This window comes from Mirounga leonina, unplaced genomic scaffold (genome assembly GCF_011800145.1).
Source record: "Mirounga leonina isolate KUSES-001 unplaced genomic scaffold, KU_Mleo_1.0 Mir_150, whole genome shotgun sequence".
Classification (NCBI taxonomy): Eukaryota; Metazoa; Chordata; class Mammalia; order Carnivora; family Phocidae; genus Mirounga; species Mirounga leonina.
This window is the reverse complement of record NW_023270374.1, coordinates 5,372,275-5,384,047: the sequence shown is the minus strand read 5'-3', so window position 1 is coordinate 5,384,047 and position 11,773 is coordinate 5,372,275. Positions and strand designations below refer to the sequence as shown.

The 11,773-nt window shown below is 55.7% G+C and overlaps 1 protein-coding gene across 1 annotated transcript; it reads left to right on the top strand.

The window, feature by feature from the left end:
- Positions 1–5,018: 5,018 nt before the first annotated feature.
- Positions 5,019–6,554, top strand: INSM1 (INSM transcriptional repressor 1). Its single transcript, XM_035005646.1, has one exon. The coding sequence runs from the start codon at positions 5,019–5,021 to the stop codon at positions 6,552–6,554; it is 1,536 nt and encodes a 511-aa protein (XP_034861537.1).
- The last annotated feature ends 5,219 nt before the right edge of the window (positions 6,555–11,773 follow it).

Below are 11,773 nucleotides of genomic sequence, written 5' to 3'. Positions count from 1 at the left end.
GGGGGGGGGGGGAGCTGCAGGCAGAGAACCAGAGAGAAAAAAGGAGAGAGTCTAAGGGAGAGAGAGTTGAGGGGGTGGCGAGACAGAGAGTGGGACCTGGAGTGTGGGGGCGAGAGTCAGGATGTGAGAGACAGGAGGGAGGCATGGGGAAAGAGGCAAGGGGAGTAGAAGAAGGAGGAAAGGGGGCACAGGAGGGACGGGAGTGGGACAGAGGAGGAGGGAGGCCAGAGATAGGAGTCGCAGGGAGCGAGAGGGGGGTAGGAAAGGGATAGTGGGCGCGGGGACTGAACACTTACACCCAAACCCCAAAGCAGCCACAAGAAAGGGGGAGCTGAGGCCAAGGCGAAGTGTGCGCCCCTTCTGGCCCGCAGGGGCCTGGTCACCTCTTGGTCCCCCCTGGGCCAGGCGACGAGGAGTAGGATCGGAGTCCCGTGGCCTTTCCGGTCAGTTTTTGCTGGGGGTGCTGTCGCTGCCTTTTCTGAGACGGCGGCGCGCGGGCAGTGGGGCCGCCGCTTCACAGGTGCAAGCAGTTCCCTCGTGCGCCCCCACGTTCAATGTCATCCCGGTCCGCTCAGTGCCGTTCCAGCTTTAACTGGCATAATTCTCTGCTTACGGCTTTTCCACATTTTCTGGCTTTGCCAATACCACCCTTCCCGTCGCGGGGCCCGGGAGCCTCTGGCCCCCCTCCCCTCCCACAGGGTCCCACCCGAGGCAAAAACAAACAGCCCCGAGGGCACTTCACGGAGCGTGCGGTGGCCCCGACGGCACACTGGGATAAAAGAGGCGGCCAACCACCCCGTCGGCCCCCGGCCGAATAATGGGTGCGCAGCAGATTGCCAGGGGCACTCGAAACTCGAGGGGAGGGAAATACTTGAGCGCGGTCCCTCCCCGCGCCCTGCGGAAGGCGCAGCCTCGCGGATTCTCCCTTGTTCGCTCTCTTTCATGCACTCTTCTTTTGTGTGGAATTATTTAAACGAGAGATCCATGGCAGCTTTATGCTAATGTGCCGAACAAAGGCAACGGCCCGCGGGCGGGGGCCGGGAAGGTGCCTGGAGGCCGGACCGGGCCGGGCGGGGCGGCGGGCGGGCGGGCTGCGCGTGTCTCTCGCGTGCCCCTGGGACTGACACAACAACCCCTCATTCCTGCAAACACAAAGCCTCTCCCCGGCTCGGGCCCCGCGCTCGCCCCGCGCACTGGGGCGCGGGCCCCTCCGGGACCTGACGGCGGGTTCGGCGGCGGTAACGCGCGGTTCAGGCCGGGTCGAGGCTGGTAGGCAGGGAGGGCCTGGGGTGGGGCTTCTGTGAGTCCCGGAGAGGGGTCCCCAGCAGAGTGGGGCTAGGGGTGTTGGCGGGGGAGCGCTGTCAACCCCCTCTCGCCCCTCCCAGTGTCTCTAAACGCGCTGTGCGGTAGGATTGCGGACCCTCCAGTCTCCGCCTCTCGGGAGCTCAGCGGCCGCCTGGACAACTCGACACCCCACCAGGCAATTCCTAGGCCGAAATCCCCCGCTTTGGCGCCTATATCCAAACTTCGCGCTTTCAAGAAACTCCCCGGGGCTAGACTCTTGAGCTGGGGTTCGCAGTGAACCCCGGCGCGCTCCCCGACGGCTACCTGAGACACCAGCACCAAAAAAAAAAAAAAAAAAATTTTTTTTTTTTGAGCGCCTTCGGCCGTCAAAGGAAGAACCCGCAGCGGGGTCTGCAAGGACCAGAAGCAATGAGACTGCCGAATGTTTCCAAAGCGCTGCCAGGACCGACCCCACAGGAAGGGGAGGAGTCTCCCGAGGCCTGGGAAGGACACTTCGGGGACCTGCCTTGGATCCCCATGCTCGCCGACTCCGGTGAAGCTCCTCTGGAGGGAGGCAAAGCATGCTCAGTGTTTCCCCGACCCAACTCCACGCGGCGCCCACTCGGAATCTCTGCGTAAAGGCCGGCCGCCGGGGCACAGCGTGATGGCGCTTTGCCCTTCCCAGAAGAAGACAAATGTTTTGACCCGAAGTCCCCATAGGGATGGGGGACTGCAGGCGCGCAGATTTTGAGAAATGAGATCACTCAGAAGACAACGGAAACTTACGAGCAGGTGCAAGGCTGTACCTACGTGGAGGTTGCTGGTGTGTGCGTGCGCCCTCAGTCTAATTCTTCCCCAGTCCTGAGACATGGAATTAGTTTCTAATACTAGCATCTTTCAAGTTTCTATTTATTTTGACCGTACTCGTCTGAAAACAGATTTCACTTTCCCTGACAAGACTAAAAACCACAAACTAAGCAAAAGATCCACTGAATCTCAGTATCTCAATAGTGTTCAATAGATTCTCTGGGCTTAATACAGAACCCGTTTGAATTCGCAGCATTCAGGAAGGATTTTGCTTTGGTTTGGTTTTTTTGCCCCCCCCCCCCCCCGCACTCTTTACAATTATGGGTGTTGTTATTTTTAAAGGATTCACAAGGTGACTAACTCGCTGTTATCTGTTGAATGAAAGCAGTGTTACACATGCAAGACCAAATACCCCGCAGTCAGTTGAGGACGGCAGGCCGAGCCCCCGCCCTATTATTCCACAATCCAGATGGGATTCGTGATTAGAAAATAAAATTGGCCAAAGCTGTCCCGGAATCCCTCTCTTACTTCTAATTTCATCGGCAGTATTAATCAGCGCTCAAAAGAGCAAAGGAAACAACATCAGTTACTTTTAGATTGAAACATATTTATGAATTTTAGATAAACTCATTTTAGAATTTCTAACTTTTTTGAGGACTAGCATTCACCGCAGTTAGCATTTTTTAAAAGGAGGGTGAGAGCTTTCAAGATATATTCCATTATATGTATTCTTCTCTTTTAGGTCTGAGTTAAAAAAAAGATCACAAACATAAAATCATCAAACATCTTTCCTTTTGATTAACCAACTTGATTAACCCTTTGATTAACTAAGCCTAACAATTGTCTCCATTACAACTTATTACTCATGTGGATTCTAAAAAAAAAAAAAAAAAAAAGAGTCTGCTTAATTTCCCCGCCAGGGTATTTTTAGAGGGAAAATCCAAAAACAATTAAATACCTTCAGTGGCATTAAGCATAAGCAAAACTCAGCACCATCTATATAGGAGCACAGAGCTTTCCAGAAAAAATGTCCATTTCCTTCTCTCTCAATAAAGTGACATTTTCCTCACAACATAATGACATTTTCTGCAGCTTTGATTTGTTCCCTAGTGATGGGTGATCAGGCCCACTATGCACTCTTGGGGTTCTGCCCCGGTCCCCCGGAGATTCTGCCTTTTGTGTTTCCTTGGGGCTGGGCTGGGAAGAGGATGAAGGCAAAGGGCCCGATCTGGGTCCAAACGGGGCTGCCGGGGTGGTGGGTAGGGGGTTGTGAGTGTGTGGATCTTCGCTGTTGTCTCTTCCTGGTGGCAAGGGGGGAGGCAGCTTGTCCTCTCCGAGGCCGCAGCCTGCCTCTGAGGACAGATTGCCCCCACCTCCCCCCGGCCGGCAGCACGCGTCTCTTTTGCGTCCAGATTGGCCGCGACCGGCGCTCAATAGCCGGAGGTTAATTTCCTTCACAAAGGTGAAGGGGGCACGGCTCCGGGGGGGCCCTCGCGCCCAGACAGGCGGCCCCTTTATTCCGCTGCGCCTTGATTGGAGCCCTTGATTTAGCATCTGATGTCAGCCGGCAGACAAAATGCCCGCTCCGAATGAAAATGCATGAGGCGGCGCAAGGAGAGCGGAAACCAACTTCAGCCGGGCGCACGCGGCCGACCGCGCGTTTCGGCCTTTGGCCAACTCCTTCCGATCAGCCCAGCCCAGCGCCTCGCGGAGGCTGAGTGGCCTGGGCCGGGCTCCTCTAAGGATGCCAATCCTTGAGCCTCGGAGAACTTAAAAAAAAGAAAGAAAGAAAGAAAGAAAAGAAAAGAAAAAAGAAAGTTCAGAAATTCATGTTTCTTTTGGAACCCAGCCTAACTTGCCCCCCGCCCCCCGCGCCCCGCCCCTGGGCTGCGTCTGCTAGCGATTAAAGAAGTGCGGTGCCAACTGTTTCTAAAACTCGAGATAAAATCTTCCAGACGCACGCGGGCGCACGAAGGCCGCGAACGCAAACATCGCCCCCGGCTGCAGCCAGAAGGCCAGATCCTCTACCCAAGTTTGGAACCCCAGGGTCCCATTTTCGCTTGGGTCCTGGGTCCCGTGGCCCACCCGGCCGAGGCTCTCGGCGCCCGGGCTTTGCCGCTATTTTCGATTTTTGATTATTTCCCAAACACCAGGCGGAGTCCCTGCGCCTCCCCCGACCCCTCTCCCGCCCCAGCAGCCGCACTCAGATCTCCCCCGCGCCTGCTGCTGCCCACCGCCGCCCCTACCCAATCAGCGCGCACAACTTCCCCCTCCGCTCGGGCTCGCGGATTGAACCCTCCTGACATATTTGGGACCATTCTTCTCCTTTGTTGCTATTTTGCTCGCGACCCGCGGGTAATCCCCGCGCGGGAGGGGGGCGTGCATTGTCGTGCTGATGGACGGGCCCATTTGGCGGCTCCGCGCCCCCCGGAGGAGAGACACAAAGCCCAGGCACGTGCGCCTCCCCATAGAGGAGCAGCAGACCGTGAAGGGAGGCGGGGCCGGGCGTGTGCCTGGGCCGGGCGGGGCGGCGGCGCCGGGCGGGGCGGCAGCGGGGCGCGCGCGGGGGCCCCGCGCCCTCAGGTACATCTGCCGCACCTACCGGGCGACCCCCGAGTCCCGGCCCCCTTTTTGCCGCCCCGTCGCCCTCCCACCCGACCAGGCGGAGGAGCTGCGGGCGCGCTGATTGGCTCCGGGGGAAGCGGGAGGCGAGAACAATGGCCCCCTCCCCCAGTTAAAAGGGAGCGGCTCCCGGGCCCGGGGACAGGGACGCGCGTGCAGGGCGCAGAGCCGGGCCGAGCCGCCGCCGGCGCCACGCGAGTCCCGCAGCTGCCGCGGCCGGGCCATGGGCCGGGGGCACTGAGGGCCGCTGGGGCCGAGCGCGGAGGTGGGACCGAGCCAGTGCCTTGCCCTCGCGCCGCGCCAACATGCCCCGCGGCTTCCTGGTGAAGCGCAGCAAGAAGTCCACGCCCGTGTCCTACCGGGTCCGCGGCGGCGAGGACGGCGACCGCGCGCTGCTGCTCTCGCCTGGCTGCGGGGGCGCCCGCGCCTCGCCCCCGGCGCCGAGCCCCGGGCCGGGACCGCTGCCGCCGCCCGCCGAGCGCGCCCATGCGGCGCTCGCTGCCGCGCTCGCCTGCGCGCCGGGCCCGCCGCCTCCTCCGCCGGGCCCGCGGGCCGCGCACTTCGGCAACCCGGAGGCCGCGCACCCGGCGCCGCTCTACAGCCCCACGCGGCCCGTGAGCCGCGAGCACGAGAAGCACAAGTACTTCGAGCGCAGCTTCAACCTCGGGTCGCCGGTCTCGGCCGAGTCCTTCCCCACGCCCGCCGCTCTGCTCGGAGGCGGCGGCGGCGGCGGCGGCGCGAACGGCACCGGCGGCGGCGGCGGCACCTGCGGCGGCGACCCGCTGCTCTTCGCGCCCGCGGAGCTCAAGATGGGCACGGCGTTCTCCGCGGGCGCCGAGGCGGCCCGCGGCCCAGGGCCCGGCCCCCCGCTGCCCCCCGCCGCCTCCCTGCGGCCCCCGGGCAAGCGGCCCGCGCCCCCCGCCGCCGCCGCCGAGCCGCCCGCCAAGGTAGCCAAGGCCCCGGGCGCCAAGAAGCCCAAAGCCATCCGCAAGCTGCACTTCGAGGACGAGGTGACCACGTCGCCTGTGCTGGGGCTCAAGATCAAGGAGGGCCCGGTGGAGGCGCCGCGGGGCCGGGCGGGGGGCGCGGCGCGGCCGCTGGGCGAGTTCATCTGCCAGCTCTGCAAGGAGGAGTACGCCGACCCGTTCGCGCTGGCGCAGCACAAGTGCTCGCGCATTGTGCGCGTGGAGTACCGCTGCCCCGAGTGCGCCAAGGTCTTCAGCTGCCCCGCCAACCTAGCCTCGCACCGCCGCTGGCACAAACCGCGGCCTGCGCCCGCCGCCGCCCGCGCGTCCGAGCCTGAAACCGCTGCCAGGGCTGAGGCGCGGGAGGCGACAGGCGGCGGCAGCGACCGCGACACGCCGAGCCCCGGCGGCGTGTCCGAGTCGGGCTCCGAGGACGGGCTCTACGAGTGCCACCACTGCGCCAAGAAGTTCCGCCGCCAGGCCTATCTGCGCAAGCACCTGCTGGCGCACCACCAGGCGCTGCAGGCCAAGGGCGCGCCGCCCGCGCCTCCGGCTGAGGACCTACTGGCCTTGTACCCTGGGCCCGATGAGAAGGCGCCCCAGGAGGCGGCCGGCGACGGCGAGGCGGCCGGCGTGCTGGGCCTGAGCGCGTCCGCCGAGTGCCACCTGTGCCCGGTGTGCGGGGAGACGTTCCCCAGCAAGGGCGCCCAGGAGCGCCACCTGCGCCTGCTGCACGCCGCCCAGGTGTTCCCCTGCAAGTACTGCCCAGCCACCTTCTACAGCTCGCCTGGTCTCACGCGGCACATCAACAAGTGCCACCCGTCCGAGAACAGACAGGTGATCCTCCTGCAGGTGCCCGTGCGTCCGGCCTGCTAGAGCGCGCCCTCCACCCCGGCCCCCGCCCCGAACTGTGCCTTCTCTTGGAGACCCACGAGGAGAGCGCGCCCTGCGCGCCCTGAACCCGCGTCCGCGCCGGGGGCGCCCGCCCCCGGTGAAAGTGTTGTCTCCGCTTCTCTCGGTGTGGCGTGACGGTAACCCCGATCCTCTCGTTGTGACTCCTTTTGGACCCCCCCACCCCCTTTTGCGTTGTGTCCCCTTTCCCTCCTTGGCGCAACAGGAGCCAATCTCTTTCTGTACAAGAGAGAAAAGCTGTACGCGTTTGTCTCGTGGTTGGAAGCTTCCCCCTTGGAGCGGAGAGCTGTTTTTCTTGCTAGTATTCGCTGTGTTCATGGTCTAGAAATGCGGTTTGCTCTCGCCTACCAATCTCTGCTCTCTATGTATGTAGCGTACGGGTTGTTTTGGGTGAATCTTGAGGAATAAATGCCTTTATATTTCACAGGCTGTAAATTGAACTTCCCACACGATTAGCTTTATTATGGCTTGTGAACTGCTGGAGTCTGGCTTTACCTTTTTGTATGTGAACAAATCAAATTGCTTAAAAAAGAGTTTTCTTTAGTATAGCCACAAATGCCTTGAACTGTTGTCTGTTTGGGATTGGTTTTGGGGGGAGGGAAGGGAATTTTCAGAAAATGCTGTAGAAACTGCCTCAATACTTCACGTAAGACTCTTTGGTTTGATCTTTGATCATCTTTGTTGAGGTAGGACTATATGAGTTTTCTTTAAATGTATATGTTGATTTATGAGTAATTGTTATTTATTCTTTATTTATTTATATTAATTATGAAGATTATGATATTATTTGATTGCAGATCTTTTTTTTTTTGGTACGCTTCCTCCCCCATCCCTTGCCACTCTTGACATTTCACTGTGCATTTTAGAAGAGAGCCTTTTTCTAAAGGGATCTGTTAAAAGTTTTAACTTTTATACCTGAGTGAATTACAGACAACCTACCATTTTATTCTGCTTGGAGGGCCCCTGGAGCCCTCGTACAACCGACAGCTCTTACTTTTAAATGCAATCTCTTTTCTACATACATTATTTTCTTAATTGTTAGCTATTTATAGAAAGCTTCAATAGAACTGTTTCAACTGTATAACTATTTACTATTCAAATAAAAATATTTTCAAAGTCAAAGTAAGATGGATTTATTTCTGCATCATGCGGCTTCCATAAGGATTTAAAATGATTTCTTAAATGTCTGGTTTTTATTAAAGAAAAAAAAAAATCCCACCACCCTCACTAGGATCATGGGTTTTAGAGCTGAGCCTGAACCTCTGGGGTCTGCCCCTCTGACCCTTTAAGGGTGTCGCCTCAAAAACAGTCAACAGGAGCAGAAGGCAAGTCAGGGACCCTCAGAAATGCACTGGAAGGTGGGGTTAGAATGATAGCTGTGGAGACTTTTTCAGGGAAATCTACATAAGTGCCCACAAGAATCTATCCTTTTCACCAAGGGATGTAGAGACACTGCTTTAACTTAGCAGATCCTTCATGTCCCGACAATTTGGGACTCAGTGTAACAGTAATTCTTCACATAAATAAGGTGGGTAGTTTTGGGCCCTTAAGTATCAACTAGAAAAAAAGTAGAAATGATGTCATGGTCAGATTTCCAAAGTAAGGAAAACAAACCAGATCACATGTGGATATAACCAAAGTTAAACAACTGGGTTTGGGGTAAGGGCTCAAAAACAATTTTTCAATCAGGTGATCAGTCTGCTTTTGGGGGGAAAAAATGGAACACCATCTGTTTGGGGGTATTAAATTTAATAACAGGTCATTACAATGTTTTCCGTTATGTGTCACTCAGCTCTTTGAAGAACAATTCTGATGCTCACCAGTTAATATTTCAAGTTGTTTTCCTCTCTTTGAAAAACACCATTACGGAGCTGTGCTCAACATCACAAGTGTGCATTTCCTTTTGTGGTGTGTTTTGCTACTTCTTTCCTGAGGCCCTCGGAAATCGAAGGTTTGTCCACCAAAGCAATTTCAGAAATCTGCCCAGGAAAGGGTAGCCTGTTTGAAGGGTGTAGACGGGATGAGGGTGGGAAGGGCAGTCCATGAGAAACTTGGAAGGAAGAATTGGGAGAGATCATTTCTCAGATTCCGAGCCTGAAGTGTGGCGCGGGAGAGGGTTTAATAAAAGGCTCAGCTGTCAGGAACACTGAATATTCCTCTCTGTGAGGGCCTGGCAACAGACTCAGAATGATAATGGAAAAGCCACTACAGGTGAGTTGGTTCGGGGACAGATTGCAGGTTGCCCTTTATTGCTGCTGACTATGTATTTGAGCAGTTGGGAGAAATACTGGAGGACAAAATCTCAGTGCCTGCACAATATGAAAGCACAGGGACAAAACAGTATTTATAACGTTCTGGGAACTTTGAGTGAAACAAAATAAAACTCAGATTTGCAGGCTGTTGGCTGTCCTGTCTGAGCAACACTCACATGAGAGTTTTTAAATGTCCTCTCTGAATCACACCGTACATTAAACGATCCCTCATAAGAGGGATGTTCAGTGTATGTTCTAAGCCAACAGAAAGTTTCCTGGAAGGCCCAATGGTTGGCTGCACACGACAAGTGAGGCCTGTCTGCAGGAATGATAGCTTGTCATCTGTGTTTGGCCCACTGATTTTCTTGTCCATAATCATAAAGCATAAATTCTAAGATCCACCTTCATGAGGGCAAAGAAAATTTGGTTGTTCGCCAATGTGCTCTTTCATCCCCCTTGGGAATATATTTCTGTGGACCAAATATGTCTTTTCTAAAATAGAAAGTAGAATTTCATTTGTGTGAGATGTTCGGTGAAATTGTATAGAAAATTGAACCCATTAAAGTTGACTAAATGGTGTCCAAGAAATAGACAAGGTTTGTCTATTTCAAAGCTATGTACTAGGAGGGGTCAACAGAAAGGAAATCAGATTCTCGCTCAATCTCTCTCTTTTTCATCCCTCCCTGGATAATAAGTTCACAAGGGTCCCTGATATAGAATACCAAGTGGAAATGTGCTCACCTTCTTTATAAATATGCAAAGGATGCCCCGAGGACATCCTGTGTGTCTGAGGTTGCTCCAAGCTTGGACAACCTTCCCTGGAACCCACACACAGCCACACCCACCGCAGCAAGGGATTGGTGTTGGAGGGGGCGGTTAGGAAAAGGGACAAGACCAAAGAGGGAGGAGCTCAAAGAGGGGGCCAAATAAAGTAAAGGATTTTATTTTTGCCGGTGGTCTCCACACGTTTTCTATTACCACACAAAGGTGGTGTCATAAAAGCAAAAGGCTGCCCCGGGCTCCCTGGTTCTGAAGTGAGCCTGCAGCTTTGCCCCTTTCTCCAGAGTTGATAACTTCCTCTGGATTCACGTTTCCCTGGAGGCCTGGAGAAGTCAGGGCTCCTCCAGGCCTCAGAGCAGGAACCATGGATGAACCCACCCACCCGGGCCACCTACTCAAAGGCCTCCGCTGTGAAGACCTGGTGCTCCTTCTGTGTAGCACTTCTGGCCAGGCGCTCACCCTGCCTTCAGAGGGTCCCAGGGCCCACCGCTGGGTTCAGTCGGGGAGTCCCCAGGTCGCACAGGGGCTCCAGGGTAACTTGGGAGCCCCAGAAGCCAGGCCAGAGGCTCCACAGCTGCCCACGATGACCCATCAGAGAGCAGAGCCGAAGCCTGGAGCCAGGCAGGACTGCAGCTGTGCACCGGCACACGTGGGTATGTCGGGGTGCCCTGTAGGGACCAGGGAGCACAAGTCTGGGCGCGGCAATGCTAGTCTACAGGTGGGCGCTGCCAGATGCTGTTGACCATGAGGGCGCCCGTCTCCCCTTGGCCTCCAGGGCTCTGCTGCAGGCTCCTGGGTGGAACAGCCGCCTCCCCCCAGCAGCTACCCCCCGTCTCCATCCTCTGGACTTCACTCCACAGCCATCCACAGAGCCTTCGAACAAAACAAAGCAGAAGCGTCTCTCCACAGTCCAAGTGAACAGGTAACATCATAGCATTCTTCACCCACCAAATGTCTTGCGAACAGAGAAAGGGTCTAGAATGTGGCTCAGGCAAGCACCTTGACTCTGCTGGTCCCTCGGCTTTCTGCCGTCCTCTTTCTCCTCATCTATAAACCAGAGAGACTGGGGCTCTGCGAGGTCCACTGAGACATTTCAGGAGGGTTCCCGAGGCTGTGAGATGGAAGGTAGCAAAGACCCAAAAGGGAGAGGGCATCCTTGGTACTGGCAGGAGAAAACCTTTCTTACGAGCGTGTTCGCTGGTGTTTAGGATTAGCTATGAACCCGCTGGTGTGTGGCAGGCAGGCTTTGAGCAAGACTTGCTATCCTCTTGAGGAAGGGACATTTTGGTCTCATGGAGAAAGTTTCTAACTGACCTCTAGTGTGTGGGGTCAGTTAGAACGACACATATACACACAGTAATGTGTCACCCAGTTACCTTCTCACAGTGCCAGGTTAAGCTAGAGAGACCTGTACAGTTTGGTGGTTGAAGGTACAAGCTGTGAAGTTTGGAAAAGGTCAAGGGGGAAACTGAGTTGTAGAGAGACCCCCCACACGGTGGCAAAGCACACCAGTGTGGGAGAGTGAACCGAAGAGCATGTGAGGGCCTCCATCCCCTCTGATTGCCAAAGTGGTACCAAAGCTCGGACCCTTAGGATTCTAACCCTAAATTATAGAAACATTTGATTAACGTTTTGGCAATATAACTTGAAGGTAATCGCCTGAAAGCCCCGCTCTGCTGAGAAAACCTCCAAATGCATCTTCAAGTTATATATATCTTATATATCGAAAGAAACATATTGTTTCTTTCTTACCAATCTGCAGCATTAGGTGGCCGATACTCACAGGGAAAGTGTGGTACACTCATGACTCCTGGGCTGTGATACAGCGATCATCTCTAACAAGCACATACATCAGCATCACAAGAAAAGTGCAGAAGCGAGATCTGGTCATGGGGCCCACAATTAACCCCACCCAGTGGCCCTAGGGGAAAGAACAATTCCCAAACACCCAGAGTGGGAAGACCATTTTCTGAGGGCTTGTTCAAAGTCCTGGGCTTCCTCCTGCCCCTGTGGCACGTTAGTCAGTCAAGCAAGGCCAGGTATGTTGAGTCCACAAGAAGAAGGGGTGAGAGAGGACAGCACCTACCCTCCCAGTGATTTCCATGAATAGGGAAATCTCTTTTTTTTTTTTCCACCGGGAGAACTGGGAAA

Coding starts and splice junctions, on each gene's coding strand:
- INSM1 (XM_035005646.1), top strand. CDS start 5,019: ATGCCCCGCGGCTTCCTGGTGAAGCGCAGCAAGAAGTCCACGCCCGTG.